This window comes from Hippichthys cyanospilos, chromosome 8 (assembly GCF_059441005.1).
Source record: "Hippichthys cyanospilos isolate Australia breed blue-spotted pipefish chromosome 8, RoL_Hcya_1.0, whole genome shotgun sequence".
NCBI lineage: Eukaryota > Metazoa > Chordata > Actinopteri > Syngnathiformes > Syngnathidae > Hippichthys > Hippichthys cyanospilos.
In genome coordinates this window covers 14,460,783-14,475,938 of record NC_142376.1, presented here as the reverse complement: position 1 = coordinate 14,475,938, position 15,156 = coordinate 14,460,783, and the positions used below count along the sequence as shown (strand labels likewise).

At 39.8% G+C, this 15,156-nt stretch overlaps 3 protein-coding genes across 6 annotated transcripts in view; 1 reads left to right on the top strand and 2 right to left on the bottom strand.

Moving 5' to 3' along the window:
• Positions 1-4,688, bottom strand: part of slx4ip (SLX4 interacting protein) — a 30,413-nt gene extending 25,725 nt beyond the window's left edge. The window contains exons 1-2 of the mRNA XM_088421172.1: positions 4,467-4,688; positions 4,268-4,313 (exon numbers count right to left, since the gene is read on the bottom strand). Of these exons, the coding sequence (XP_088277298.1) occupies positions 4,268-4,294 (27 nt within the window). The 5' untranslated portion in view covers positions 4,295-4,313; positions 4,467-4,688. The remainder of the gene's footprint in view (positions 1-4,267; positions 4,314-4,466) is intronic.
• A 287-nt stretch (positions 4,689-4,975) lies between these two features.
• mkks (MKKS centrosomal shuttling protein) lies at positions 4,976-8,056 on the top strand. The gene is made up of 4 exons (XM_088421343.1): positions 4,976-6,008; positions 6,435-6,616; positions 6,700-6,810; positions 6,886-8,056. Exons 1-4 carry the CDS (start codon positions 5,024-5,026, stop codon positions 7,306-7,308), a joined length of 1,701 nt encoding a protein of 566 aa, XP_088277469.1. The 5' UTR covers positions 4,976-5,023; the 3' UTR covers positions 7,309-8,056.
• A 466-nt stretch (positions 8,057-8,522) lies between these two features.
• srd5a2b (steroid-5-alpha-reductase, alpha polypeptide 2b) lies at positions 8,523-14,105 on the bottom strand. 4 transcript variants are annotated; one of them, XM_088421349.1, is made up of 6 exons: positions 13,828-14,105; positions 10,894-11,237; positions 10,445-10,605; positions 10,216-10,317; positions 9,991-10,141; positions 8,523-8,673 (listed from the first exon to the last, which is right to left on the bottom strand). In XM_088421349.1, the coding sequence occupies exons 2-6, from the start codon at positions 11,184-11,186 to the stop codon at positions 8,607-8,609; spliced, it is 774 nt and encodes a 257-aa protein (XP_088277475.1). In that variant the 5' UTR covers positions 11,187-11,237; positions 13,828-14,105; the 3' UTR covers positions 8,523-8,606. The 4 variants fall into 4 exon arrangements, with proteins under 4 accessions (XP_088277475.1, XP_088277478.1, XP_088277477.1 ...); XM_088421352.1 differs by having other exon boundaries at positions 10,894-11,116; XM_088421351.1 differs by having other exon boundaries at positions 10,894-11,113.
• Positions 14,106-15,156: the final 1,051 nt, after the last annotated feature.

The window sequence follows — 15,156 nt, the reverse complement described above, 5'->3', positions numbered from 1 at the left end:
CAAGGTTAATTTGATCAATATCTTAGGGGGAGCACTGGAGTTTCATGAAAAAGTCTTTAGAGAAGCAGAGCTGGGTGAATCCCCTCAAGTTATTCCTAAGCTTCTGATTGAATCTTTTCCTTGGGCAAACAGCCAGATATCTAGCAAACGTTAAGACTAACTTCTTTTTATCGCATTAGAGGAGCAGACAAGACCTGATGGAAATAAGGCATTCATGATAAGCATCAGTCTACCCTTCACTCAAAACAGCATGTGATTCCTTCTCAGAGACTAGGGGAAGACAGGAATGTCAACTAATGCAATCACACTAATGAGAAATCTATTAATTTACCAGGCAAGGCTTTTTAGTGGAGGCACAGAATTCCCCTTTATGTGACAACGCCAAAGAAGTGAGTAGAGATTTTACAAAAGCACATTGGTAGTGAGCGTGGGGACGCAAGTGACAGAATCTAATTTTACACAAAGTTCCATTACATTTTCATCATGTGGTCTAAATTTGCAATATCCTTGGACAAAGAGTGACCAGTGGATCTCTGAGATGAACTTTGCCATGAACTGTGACCTCCACTTGTGACCCCATTTTTAGTGAGATACCCACAAGCTGCATGAGGCTTAAGTAAAGGCACACAAGGACCGGAAAGAGGCCAAATGTCCTTGTTGAACGCCAGAATTTTAAAATCCACCTCGGCCATTATTGCAGCACATGCCTTTCTTTTAACCCAGCACTGCCTTAGCCTGCAAACATTCAATGAACCTGTCATATTCATTAAATAAATCCCTGAACTGAACTATTTTTGCTTATTTACCCGTTTTAAAGGTAATTGTCAGTGAGACTTTCACTTGTTGGAAAGAAAGCTTTGATAATGGTCCAAGTTCTAGAGGAAGTAAGTCTTTTCATGCATACTAAAGAAAGCCGGCACTGCTTTGTTCTCCGTCTTCCAAAGGCCTTTTTGGCATTATGGGCATAAGCTAAAGGTTGAATGGGAAGCATCAAGAAAACGCTACTTAATACCAAATCCTTTGTTGTGCCATCTTTTGTGCGCTGACACAATGTGCATGAATAGGAGTGCGTCTTCCTGCAGGCAAAATGAAAAGTCTCTATGCTAGTTCTCCCTGCTGCCAATCTTACAGCCGTGGCCTATCGAAAATAGAAAACAGACAACAGAAATATCTCAAACATAAGCTCACCACTGTCCACCGCAGGCAAAAACAGGAATCAAAACAACTCCGTTATATTTTCAACACGTAAATAAACAATTCCTGTCACGAACTTACTGATAGTTCCCTTGTGTTCTACAGGGCTCTGGTCTATATCACTTTCAGTTCCAACAACACTCTCTACCTTTCCTTATCTCCCTTCCAGTTCTGGCTGTCCATTCTTGCTGCTACGAGATGGGCACAGGGCCCAAACACTACGAGCGGCTTCACCCGCCTCCCCACCTTGCTGCCCTTTGCCTTTGCTATCGTGGCGGCATATAAGAGCCAGACCTTCTCAGACGGCACTTAGCTCAGAGGCTAACACTAAGCAGCCACAGATGTTTACATTAGATGAGAAGGGGCAGCAGATGGGGTCTCATTCGGTAAAACTTGCATCTCTCCCTTTTTCTGACTTTCTCTTTCTGTAATCTGCAACCAATCCAGGGAGTGCACTGGATCGGTCGGCGACAACTTTTTTTCAACCTTTATTTGACTCATTCTAAACTCTCTCTGTGAGTCACCTGGTATTCCCCTTGAAAAAAATAAACAAAGTTCTCCACTCTGATTTTCAAACTGCCAGATACTGAGTGGTGAGGCTCAAGAATGTAGGATTATTATTAGTGAGACAAGCATGTTTGTGTGTGTGTGTGCATGCGTATGCATGTAAGTGATTTGTGTGCAAAGTAACCTTTATGCAGGTGAATGATAGCACACCTGAGTTTTTTTTTTTTTTTTTTAAATCATAAAAAAGGGACACAACCCAGGAGTGGAATTCAAACAGCAAGAACAGACAGGAATATCTCCAGGAAACATACAGCAAACAAAACTCAGGCAAACGCTGCCTCCAGAATACGGTGGATACAAATTACTGGCTGGTTTGGCTTTGTTTTGTTGGGTAAATTACATACACTATAAAGCAGCGCTAGATCCCCCCACCCACGTCACTTCCTTAGATCTCCTTAAGACTGATTCGCTCTGTTGGAAAATGTCAAAATGTTTGCTCTGATAGTGTACAGAGACATGATGTGTGGTCCCACATGGGCTCATCTACAGAGTGACAACAACACTAAACAGCGCATAAACCTCTGACATGAAAATGCTCTGCAGTGCCTCAATCCCTTTCTCCTAAAAAACAACTGGGCTTCTGCCACCGCTTTCTTACATTAGTTGTTTAGATGTCAGCAGTGAATTTTGCTAATAAAAGACAGATTGTAGGGTTCTAGAGTGGTAATGTCCTGGCAGCTAGCACTTCAGAGAAACAGTGTTTTTGCCCGTAGGCTCTTTTCAGGAGGTCTGTGAAGTGGTGGGTGACTACATGGTCTAGGCCTCTAAGAAAGTGCACCCCCTTCAGTTCTGCAGATGAGGGAGGGCGCTCCTTTGGGAAAAAAAGAAAGCAAGAAAGGATCGTAAACTTACTAGTGAACAGCCTAGTAAACATGGCACTGTGAATCAGAGAACATGATGCATAAATGCTTTCATCATGCTCACAAGCTGCGACGGGCAAACCGACTTACATGCATTCCCAAATATAACATTTCCATGGATAATGTTGTCCTCGATGTTGATCCATTCATTAAAACCCTGGTGACAGTAGTGTTGGTTTTGTGCCTTGAATGCTATTGTTTAGCCGGATCTCTTCTTACGTGCTTGTTTGTGGTTAGTTGGTTGAGTGTGGTTGAGCCTCTGAGCATTTTCTCAGACAGAATAACACAACTGTATCATTATGTGCCCAGTGGGAAGGAACCCGCCGTGAACCTCTAGCGTTTTACTCTCCCACAACCAACTGATGGTGGGTGGTGGAAGGGGGGAGGGGAGGTTGATGGGCCTGTATGCAGGCATGCATACGAAACACATAAAAGGGAGTGAATGCAATATCTAGTCAGCAGGGTACACGTGGAATAGAGGAGGATGTGGAGATCAGTGCAAAATGTTTGAAGCCTTTGTTCAAAACTCTCAATAAATGAAACATCAACAAACGAGAGATCAGGAGCTTTACCTGCACTTAACAAAAACATCTGAGGCACATTATTGCTGACAGAGTATCAGACTGAGGATGAACAACTCAGATTTTATTTAATTAAAGGCGTTTCCTGTCTTCAATGTATTGACATTCTCACTTACAAAGACACGGGGCGAGGCATCTATACTTAACATTTGCACCAAAGTTAACTAGAAATCGAAATCAAGTACCACTTGCAAAGGTATAATGGAAAGAGTTAAAACGTGTGGTACTACTTCCCTCCAACGGCAAGGGTCTGTTACTACAAGGTAATAAAATCTATCTATGTTCGATTCAAATACTGTAATAGCAAAGCAACTCAAACTCGACATATCAATTACATGCATGTGCAGTATTCTTATAAATTCCACATCAGAAACATTTAGTTTTGTTTATTGCAAAGTGTGCAGGATCAAAAAGGTTTAAAAATAGACAAACACATAAACGACAATATACTCTGCTGAACTGTACTGTAGATGCAAATATTCTAGGACGGGGATCTGCAAACTGTAATACTAAAATCGCTAATAAAACGTATCTAAAGTATTTTAAGGAAAATAACACTGACAGCATATAGAGAATAAAAATAATACCATTATTTTTCCTCTAATTCATGAAAATCCCAAATTAAATTATGAACCAGAAGTCACCTAAAATGCGAACTGAGAAGTCACCTAAAATGAAAACTGAAAAGCCATCTGTGTTGTCATCATTTCTGAGGTAAGGATCGTACAGTTTGTTGTCCAGTTGAATTAAGGACTGTTTTACGGCGTGGTAAAAACAATGAGCATTTAAAATATTTACAGTACCAGTCAAAAGTTTGGAAACCTTCAAATTCAGAGAGGCACAGCAAAGAAAACACGTTGGACCAATGTACTACTGCACTACAGTTCGGAATGCAATTCCAGTGAAGTCAAAGATGCTCCGAGTCGCTGATACACCTCGAGCGTAAAAAAATAAAATAAAATAAAATAAAAATAATAATAATAATACAATATTGGGGTGGGGGCGAGACCCTACAGCATATTATATACTACACTTGTTGCAATGTATTATTTTCTTGCCGCTTACCTTAATGACAAATTTGCGAGGTGCCATTGCAGTTAGTAGTTTTCGCCTGAAAGTATACGTTTCAGGATTAAATTCAAAGCTTTGCCATTTAACCCGCATCAAGTAAAGAGCGCTGTTCCTTCTGATGCTTCTTATTAGTGTGTAATATTGATTTGTAAAGGCATACAATTACAGTAAAGACTGACGATACATGTCTTACCGCTGATACTTTTGAATCTTCTGCAGTCCGTTGGCTGCTAAAGATGACGTCAAAAGCGCTGTGTGTAATGTTTAGGCTAAAACCTGTGTAAACCCAAGCTCACTTTAAGCCATTGAAACCCACGAACATCTTCCTTCTTTTCGTGGATTTGATATTGGTGGAGGTTCATGCAGGAACTCAATTGAAATAAATTCTAAACGTTGTTGTTGTTTCTTTTTTGTATGCAACAGCCGGACAAACATGTAGGACCAGCAAAGGACCCAACGCCGTGGCTACTGCTATGGAAACAAGTATTCTGTGTAGACGCCTGTATCATTTATGAATAAAGAAAACATTAATAAGGTGAAAAAAAATAAGTATGACGCAATTTTATTTCATGCAATACAATAATGGGAGTAAAGTTGTGCATTATTTGATTTCTTGACGTTATTAAATTCGCGCTTTTTCTGTGTCGGTATATTTATGATCAGGCTAAACCGTAGCTTGCAACATTGGTTTCAAGTTTAGCATCCGCGCTGTCTACGTTTGATGGTCATGTAAACATTTTGGGTAATGAGATGTCTCGACTCGCTAAGAAATCCCCGGCCCTTTGCACGGATCTACCACTCGAAGACAGTTGCATTTTTAAAAAACTTCATATTTTGAGTCAGCTTCTCAGGTCTTGTTTTGGTCCATCGGGTAGACTGAAACATATTCACAATAACATCGGAGGACAAGTTGTGACCACCTCAACGTCATCGGTGCTACTCCCAGCCATTTGTTCATCGACGCCGGTTCTAAATCTAATTTTAACCTCTGTTCGCAATCACGTTTCTCGTTTTAGTGACTGCGGATTATTTGCAGCTATTCTTTGTGTTACTCTAATTGAAAATATTAGGCAGTCTGGTCTAAGACAAAACGAGGCTATCAGGATAAATAAACACCTGTTGGGTCAGTGCCTCACTTACCTTCACCAAGAGAAATGCGGTTGTAAAGTGAAGCTAGACCTTTGCAGTAGCCAAAACCTAATTAGGTTGGCTAGCAGTGTTATCAGCAGCAAACCAGGTGTTATGCTAACAGATTATGAAGCACTTCATATCAGCAAGTTGGTAGTGCAAGCCTTTTTACTCACTGTGCCGTCTAAGACCACTGGTATAGTAACCCTGGGCGTGACAGTATATGTGCCTATTGAGGGTATTTCTGTTATGGAATCTGCAGTGTTTCCAGGATTATTAATTGATGTTCCAGATTACTATGATGGTTTGGAGGTGAGGAATCACCCTTGTAATTGCCTGCGTGTGGTATTGTTTAGTACATCCCTCGCTGGTGATCTTTCTGAAATAGGAAATGGACCAATTGAGGTTCAATATGGCGCTGACATGGACTCTCAGATCCTGGATCACCTTCTTGAGATTGGCAAGCAGGCAATGAACGACGGTGTAAAGCTATGTGTTTGCCAGAAGGTCATCCATCCAGTTCTGCAGCAATACCTGAGGAGTCATGGGATCATAGTCTTGGAGAGAGTGGGGATTAATCTCATGCAGCCTCTTACTCAACTCACAGGTATCCACAACTTGGCATCAAAACAAAGTCATGCTTAGTTTGCAACAACCATGACTTGTATTTCAGATTCAGCCCTCAAATATTGCATGTATAATTGGCCTGTTTTTTTTTTTCTTCTTATCTTAATTTGGGGTGAATGTCTCAAATAACCACCTCATTCCCTAAATTTTAGGGGGTTGGGGGTGCAATGACCCTAATGAACAGGTTTAAATGTTAACATTTGTTTAAAGTTTGTTCTTATTATCTACTTTTCGTTAGTGTTAAAGAGGATATGATTTTTAGGTATACTTATACATTTTTTTTACACATATAATGAACTTATATAGATAATAAGCTTATTTTGGCAAGTGGGGGAGATGAATAATATTTTCTCTTTATCTGTAACTTGTGACTTTGGTCATCACACTTTTATGTCTACCTCCATAGGGGCTCAGCCTGTGGCAACATTACACATTAAAATCCCTCACAAGGCATATGGAAAGGTGGGGAGTGCCATCTCAAGACAGTTTGGATCCAAAACTATGCTGCATTTGTATCCTGCTGAAGAGTCTGTCATTTGTACCACAGTCCTCTGCCACAGGAATGAGACAATGTTGAGTGAACTGAAGGTACTTTTTTTTTTTTTTTTTACTCCTTAAAGGGGGATACACAGTAATGTATTCTGTTTATTTTGTCTGTGTGGCCATGAAAGGTGACATGCCAGAAAACAGAACACGTGTTGCGACTTACCCTGAGGGAACCCTTTGTTTTACTTGGAGGCGGATGCACTGAGACTCACCTAGCTTCTTATATCAGACACCATGTAAGAGTAAAATGTAGTTTTATGTATGTTGATGGAAACATCACCTCCACCTAATTGTCTGATTTCCAATCCTAGTGTGATGCCCCTTCAAGCGCATTGGCGTTAGGCTGCAAGCAAACTGAGTATCTTCTTGGTGTAGAGGCTTTCTGCGGCTCTCTTGAGTCAGTGGCTGTTGCACTACAGCACAACAGCGGAGATTCTCTCATTGATCTGACTTGTGCCCACCACTGGACTCTTCCAAAAGATGCGATAGAAAAGGACATGGGGAGTTACATCAGCAGGTGTGGCTGTGGACTGATGGAGAGTAGCCAGAATCAGAAGTGGTGTCACTTGAACTCAAAATATCCTTTGTTCTCACCTGTGTTTTCGGCTAGAGATCTTCCTGTGCTTGCAAATGTGCTTGACTGTTTCACTGCAAAACTCAATGCTTTACAAGTCGCTGTAGAAACCGCAAATGTTGTCCTTGATATACGATATACAATACAAGACATGAACTAACTCAAAACGTCAAGCGTGGTGCGTGACAAAGGAAAAAATATTGCCCATACGTTTTTGCATCTGACATCAGGTAGAAGTCATGTATAGAAAATGATGGATGAATGTACCGTACTAATGTACTGTACCGTAATAATGATAATTATGTGTTTTCCTCTTTATTGAATTAAAAACAGTACAACTGCATGAGGAAATATTTATTTCTACTGAAAGGTCATTTTACAAACCATTACCAATAATATCGGAACTGGGAATTTTTTTTAACCATAAGAAATGTCACGTTTCTTGCCTTTTTAGTTTGTGTTGATTTGCAGACTGTCTCCTTCCTCCGCATTGGGCGGGGCCATCGGACACTCACACCTGTTGCGCATCTCGTCAGAGGGCTTTATAAGCTGGCCGGCACTTACAGGCCTTTGCCGGGTTATTCCTTCGCCAAGCTCGCTTGCCATCCCGTGAATCCCAGCGCTCTTGACCTCACGTCCTATCTTCTCGAGTCATCTTGGTTTGTCCTTTGTGCGTGTTATGTTTTACGGCTTGTGAACGATTTCTGTTGCTACTTTGTTGGCAGCCATCCCCCGTGGACTCACGCCCTCCTTGCTGCCCTTCTTTCCCATGGACTTTAGATCCAGACGTTCTCGTCTCGCTTTGTGTTGTTACTTTGTGACTTTGGTTTGCTACTTTGCCTTCGGACTGTTTTTGTGTTTTTCTCACGCCTTGCGTGCCCCTTTTGATAATAAACTCAGTAACATCACCTCTCGTGCCTGGTTGGGGTCCATTCCCATTTGGGATCCGCTGGTTATTCGTGACAAACAATTTGCTTTAGGGTGCTCAATGCCATTGACCGCACAGTTAGTACTTGTAGATTGCAAATTGTAGACTGCAAATGTAGATTTTTAGCAAATAGTGATGCCAGTAATGCTAACATTACTGTTCTGATGTGGCCATTAGTTACGCTTGTATATGTGCTTCATACTAATTTGGCAATTCAGGAAGAAACACAAATAATTTATGTACTAGTAACAATTGGTTGTTACATCTGGATGTGAAGGATCTGGTATTACAGTCCATGGTACCTAAATTCCTGTTAAGGCTACAGGGTTTTTTTTGGGTATATTTTCAAGTGTTTTCAGAGGTTATTTTGAGGATTATGTTTGATAAACGTATTCAACCAGCAATACGATCTTGACAAGTAACATGAATTTTCCACATGAACAAAATAGAAGTAACAAACTCGTAGTTTATTTGTGTTCTGCAGGCCTTCCTCCACTGTTTTCAAATCACAATGGAATGTTTTTTTTTTTTCAAAGTAAAAATGGGATGAGAGCCTTGCGAGACTTGGGGTAGTTCTTGAATTTATCCTTGTAAAACCTACAAGCAAACAAAAAAAAGTCCACTGAGACAAGTCTGTCAGTCACTTGATGTGGTATGATTTGTGGATAATGCTACATTTCTAGTTCGGGAAGGGATGAGATTAGAATACCACAAGACTTCTTGTCCCTGCACAGGTTATTTAATTTTATTTTTGCATGGTGAGCCAAAGGTGCAACAGACAGGAGAATGTGCTCTTTGTAATGCCTTACATGAACGATTCTGAATGAACTAATTTTAATGATCGGATACAAAGGAGCTGTTATGTCCGTCACTAGTTCCGGGCTTCATGTTGCATCAACAGCAACCTTGACTGACTCGTCTTTCTACTGCACAACAAACCGTTGCTCCCGGAGTGAGTCTCGATTCCCGATATAAACAACACAACATTGTTGTGAAATAACCTTAAATTACTAACTCGGGGCACTAACCAAACAACTTACAGTAATTACGCTGGCATTTTATTGTTTGGCGCCTGCTGCCAGCGGTTAGTGCAGCATCGAGCATAAATTAGCCACTATCTTGCCGTGCTGAAGTTACCCCGAGGGATTACTTTTCAAAGGCAGTTTAATGGACATGAATTATGTGTTTCTGATAGCTTGACACATGTGCCGTTCATAATGTTCACTTTTTAACAAACCAGGCTAGCTCAAATGTGTGCTCTGGGGTTTCAGAGTCACTTTGTTTCATTGGCCAAAATTTGGGGGTTTATTGTCTTTACTATAGTTAAAAATGATATTCAACTAAATAAATGTGTTTATTGTCCGAAAATTATAAGTTGGCCATTCAGAATTATGAGGAAATGTGTCTTTCATCAAGAAAAAAAAACAACTACATTTGGTTTTATCCAAATTCCAAAAGACTCAACTGCCGCAGCCTTAAAGAACAAATACAAGATGTCCCTAGAACTGAAAAATAACTTGTCTTGACAATATTTTAGTTATTCAGTTGAAGAAAATGATGGTAAAATATTAGCCAATAGGACAAAGACTGTTTGTAAATGCAAAAAATATAAATAAAAATCAAAGTCATACAGTGCAGCTAACAAAAGGTGTCTGCATTACTCACTGGGATGAAGAATCTTAGCTGCAGCTGAAAAACGATCCTGGATGTTCATTTGTGATTACATTTGCTTGCATTTTTCTTGGTCAATTCAATATAATAAAAACATTTTTGAAAACGGGTACATATATATCAGGCATTATTTTATGTTACAAATTTGGGGGAAGGGTCTCATTGTCGTGGACTCTATCTGATAGGACGTCACATCTCGTGGGATTTGTGTCTCATTCCTTCCCTACTTCCAGTAATAGTCACCTGTGATGGTAAATGGCTCTGGGACCAATGAAGCATGTAGTAAACACAACAAACGCGAGAGATGGAAGCCCCCAAGTGGCAATGGCATAGCCACACCACTCAACAATCTCCCCAAAGTAATTTGGAGCAGATACATACTCAAATAAGCCTCCTGTAAGAAAAATTAAAACATAAAATACTTAGCTAATGCCATACCAGCGAATGAAGGTATGAACGGTTTCTTACCTTTAGGAACCTTATAAATCACTTGGCCCTTTTTCCTCAAGTTGCGTAAAATATAATCACTGTGCGTATTGATTGCCATCCCGGTGTAAAATAGCAATAAACCTAAAAGAAATACTCGTGCATTAAAACGTCATTTAGCTTTAAAAATTCTGTACATATGAGGGATGCATTATTTAAATATGCACAAAACGCAGCCGATCCACCGCGCATGTTTGCGTTTGACACCCACCAATTATGAGGCAACCGTCAGTTTTCCACTCGTCCAGCTGAGCACAATGCAAAAGGTAATAACCTTGCAAGAATCCATTTACAGAGGTGAAGGCGATCGCTCCCAGCATCACATTCAGTGGGTAAGGTTGCCCTCTCATCAGAAGTGAATAGATGAAAGTTCTGGGGTCAAAAGAGGGGTCACCGAGCAATTTACACATTTAGCGATGCGGATTCAAACTTCAACTTCAAACTCATTGTAAATATTAAATCTTACTTTTGTAAACATGCTCAGTCGGTATCACACTGTAATACCAGCCATTCACATTGCTCCCTAACAGTCTGTAAGTCTATTGTATATTACTACAAACATGAAGTCCTTATTTGCTTTGCACGCATTCCTGCCAATAAAACCGAGTAACAGTATGTGGACAGTCAGACAGATCCCTTCACGACGTTTTCTTTCTTTACCTGTGAAAATAATGCAGGCAAAAGGTCCCAAGCAGAAGCAGCATTCCCACACTGTAGCGTTTGTGCGAAGTGAGCATCAGAAGCAACGGGATCAGAATAGCTGGCAACTCCTGGACAAACCACGCCAGGCGGGCCGGCACCAACTTGATGTGAGGATTCTGCACCATGTGGCGGCCATAGCAGGTTTGGATTTTCTTATGGTGGTAGAGATGCCATAATCCTGCTAGGAGAATTCCAAAGCTCATATAGTGGAGTAAATCAGTGTTGCAGTACATCCTTTCCATCTGTTGCATTTCTTTCCTTCTTGTGAAGTCCTCAGAAACGTCAAACAGCCACTGTGGAAACTCTCAAAAGCAAAAAGAGGCGTGTCTCCAGTCAGTTCATTGTGTGCATATCCAAATGTCAAGTAATTAACTTTTTTTTTAGCTTTCATTTTTCTTCCTCTTTGAAGACGTGGAAAAACAGCTGCTGGCAAAAAAGTCGTAATATCTAATAGTGTGGCATCTAATGTAAGGCAAGTGCAATGAATGTCTTTAGCTAAACCAGCTTCTTGCAACTGGTTCAGTTGTTGCCTTGCTCCAGTTTGAGCTAGGAAAACATCAGATTAAAGGTTTTCACTATTGACTCAGTAAAATGATTAAAGGTTAATTAATAAATGCCAAAATGGAAATGACCTTTAATGGATGAAAACAAGGTATTGAAGAAGATACAATCGCTCAAAGTGAATGACATGTTGTCTGTGGTGGATCACTTTGAAAAAAAAATCTCTGCTCCAAACAAAGATAACCAGTTTTTCTCGATCTGAGGATCAACTGTAACTGTACCAATCGTGTTGAATGTCAAAAGCAGGCTATTTTAGAATAACCATATCTTACACTTAATTAGGGCAGTTTATTAGGTTCGTTTGCACAGTCAACAGGAGCTCCCTGTATCTGAGCTTCCTGTCCAGGTTAGGACGGGGGATTTTGATGGTTACATTTTAGGTTTGACATCCACTGATCAAATGCATAAGGTTCAATCGAGTACCTCCCAAAAATCTCCTTTTGGTTAAAGTCAAATACAAACAATATGTCTGCGTGGGACCCATTAGTCAAAAGAGAGTATTTTTCCTAGTGTTGGTTTATGGATTATCAATTAGGTCGCAAAATGCACTAATTTGTATCCATCTCAGGGGCAGTCGTTTTAGCATCAACTGAAAAGGCCAATCACAGTGGCTCAGGGCTCAGGTAACACCCAATCACAGCTCAGCTTGCAAACGTCACATGACCAAAGTCAGAAAACCGGTGAGCTGGTCATTACCCCAGTGGGCCTTGAAGAACTGTGATGTCATTTTCAGTCGATAGCAAGTGGCAAAATGGCCGCCCCGAGATGGATATAAATGGATGCGTTTTTCCCTTAATTCATATTTCACAAATGTAATTATAATCAGAATGCAATGGTTAGACAGTGTAGGCATAGAAATATATTTCTATATTGAAAATTTGGGGGTTGATTGCCCCTTGAAGTTGTTTTTCGGGCCAAATATTTTATCTGTTTTAGAGTGTAATAAATCTGTTTTAGAACGTTGGCACACCGGTATCTATCATGTTTTTCCATAGTCTTTGCTGGAAGAGTGGTTGTAAAACTTGTCTCTCATTTCATCTTTCCATCCATTTTCTTGTGTCGCCTATCAGTCTAGAAATGTTTTGTATTCATAGCCTGATAAATGTACTTGTATTAAAACATTAACATCAATGCTGTTGCTGTACGGACATATGACTTTTGCAACCCTTTATCCCGTTGACACCGATGCACCTCCGTACATTGTAATTTACACTCAGTGAAAATACTAAACAATGTGCTTGGCCTTCATTGCAACCCAGAGCCTATTTCTAAGTGTAAGAGTACACAAACAAGTACTGGTTGCTTCTAGCGGCTACTTCGATTACAAGTTGTCATTTCTACACCTACAGATTTGTGGTTTTCTCCACAAGTAGAAGTTATTTTTGTTGCAGCTACAGGTCATGTTTTGTGCAACTACAACATAATTTGTTACAGGAACAAGTTACTAATTCTACAGATACAAATTATAGTTTTTTTTAATACAAGTACCGTTTTGAGGGAAAGACAAATACAAAACTATTTTTACCCATTTTTCCAAGTATAAATGTATTGTATTTGCATTGTACAAGTAATTTTTGCACCAAATTTACCTCCATATTGATGTTGGACAAACTTGGTTAGGTTTAGGATGGCAGCATTTCATCTCCATTACGTGTCAAATATTTCCACCGTCCTAAATGAGTACGATCTCACTATAGAACCCGAAAAAGTTTTTTCTCACTGACACAGACCGCAAGGCATGCTTCCAGACCAATAAATGCCGTGGGACTGCTTGTTTTCATCGAACTGCTTTGGCGCTTTCTTCATGAGCCAGCTTCAGAATAGAATACCTTCTGGGACGACGGCCACGCAGATCTTGTGTAGCATATTGTCTGACCACCGACAGACTGGCGTCCGCTTCATCAAGCTCTGCAGCAATGCATGTTGCAATCACGCATCTTTCATTTTTAAGTTAATTTTGATATGACGCAGACCACGAGGAGGATCCTGGCAAGGTTTGTTTCAAGTGGTACCATTCTTGGAAAAGTGCTGTAGCTTGAAGCTTTGGGTCTACTGTAAATCACCTTTAGGGTCTTCTGATACCATACTTTCTGAAAAGAAATCTTTTTCTCTAATCTTTGTTAGTTTTGTTGGCCTTGGAGCCAAATTGAACATCCAGCCAATATGAGACGTGTTCTTAAAATACTGCTGAAATTCACACATCTGTTACATTTGTGTACCAGGGACAAGAGCTGTAATAGGATGTTTAGTCAAGCAAACAAAATGCCCAACATAACACATACTTTTGTACATTTGATCAACACATACATGTGTCAAGAAATGTTTACTCACTTGTGTTGTCGTTTCCCCAGTTCTTTTGTTGATGAACGCTTGTAAAGAGTCAAAATCCGGGTTGAGACCAAGTCCAATTTGTTTCAAGCGGATAGCAACATCATACACAAGATATTTACGGTGCACTGAAGATCATCCGACAAGCATCTAGTCAAATGATTTACTCTTCTTCCGGAGTAGGTCCTTTTTTTTCCCTTTTTTTTATCTGACTGCCTCTGGTTCTTTCCATCTGTTTTTCGGACATTATGTGTTGTTACCAACTATTATAAAATGTTTCATAATCATGCCTTTCCTCAACAAAAAATGTTACCTTTTAACGATACAAAGTGTGGCATTAATTCCCCCAGTTATCAAATATTTCTCGGGTGACGTTTGAAGGGGTAACAAAAATATATCTCAGCTCCAGATAACAGCAGTGATGACATCAATGATCTCTGCAAATTACAGTTGATACAGCGTGTACTGTTCATTACGTTACACTCACCAAAAATCAGAATTATTTATGTACTATAATCCCCTGAGAACATGTAATAAAATATTTACTAAAATGTTAAGGTGTAAAGTAGGCCTTACTCACATGAATGAAATACAGTACAGCAGGCTCATATCGAATACAAAAACCTTCCTTTGCCTCCCTCTACTGGTCAATCTATATAAGAACATTTATGCTCCATGTCATGTTAACAGTTGACTCAAGAGCTTAATCGAATTCCCAAAAAGTCAAGAAATCTGTCAAAATGCCACAAAGGTGTCGCTTAGGTCATGTGACTTGCTGCACGAGAAACGTGACTGTTGTTACCGATTGGACGTTGGAAAAGCAACAAATTCGCAGCCAGACGGCATATATGCAATGCCCACTGTATTAAAAACCCCATCAAAATTTTAAATGACTGTAGTTTGGCAGGTGCATTGCGTTCAAAATATGACTTAAACAGTGAACACGAATCCGGTTGTATAGCAAGGTCATCATGGGACTTATTGATTTATCTGAACTCTTTTCTGTGATACCTTTAAAACTCTTTTAAAACCTTTTGGACTTATCTATTGGTTCAATTGTCAATCAAAACAATTTTTTTCCTTAAAGGAACACTAAAATTTAGACCGTTTTTCACTACAAAGGAATCAATGATTATAAATTTCAAAAACTTTCAAATAAATGTGGTCTTAACAACCAACAGTATGTTTTAAATATAACCGTAGGTCTAGTTATGATTGAATTATATTAGATGAGGGGTGGCACTTCTCCGGTGGCTGCCATGTTTGTTATAGCTACGGACAATGGTAAATGCAGCACCTTCTGCTGTCCGTAATGAAAAACGGTCTAAATCT

What these genes read in the sequence shown, in the direction of transcription:
- mkks (XM_088421343.1), top strand. Translation starts at nt 5,024, where the DNA reads ATGTCTCGACTCGCTAAGAAATCCCCGGCCCTTTGCACGGATCTACCA. An exon ending in CAATGTTGAGTGAACTGAAG is followed by an intron (nt 6,617 to 6,699) that starts GTACTTTTTTTT and finishes TGGCCATGAAAG; the next exon opens with GTGACATGCCAGAAAACAGA. An exon ending in CTTCTTATATCAGACACCAT is followed by an intron (nt 6,811 to 6,885) that starts GTAAGAGTAAAA and finishes TTCCAATCCTAG; the next exon opens with TGTGATGCCCCTTCAAGCGC.
- srd5a2b (XM_088421349.1), bottom strand. Translation starts at nt 11,186, where the DNA reads ATGCAACAGATGGAAAGGATGTACTGCAACACTGATTTACTCCACTAT. An exon ending in TGACGGTTGCCTCATAATTG is followed by an intron (nt 10,318 to 10,444) that starts GTGGGTGTCAAA and finishes TATTTCTTTTAG; the next exon opens with GTTTATTGCTATTTTACACC. An exon ending in AGAGCCATTTACCATCACAG is followed by an intron (nt 8,674 to 9,990) that starts GTGACTATTACT and finishes GTTTGCTTGTAG; the next exon opens with GTTTTACAAGGATAAATTCA.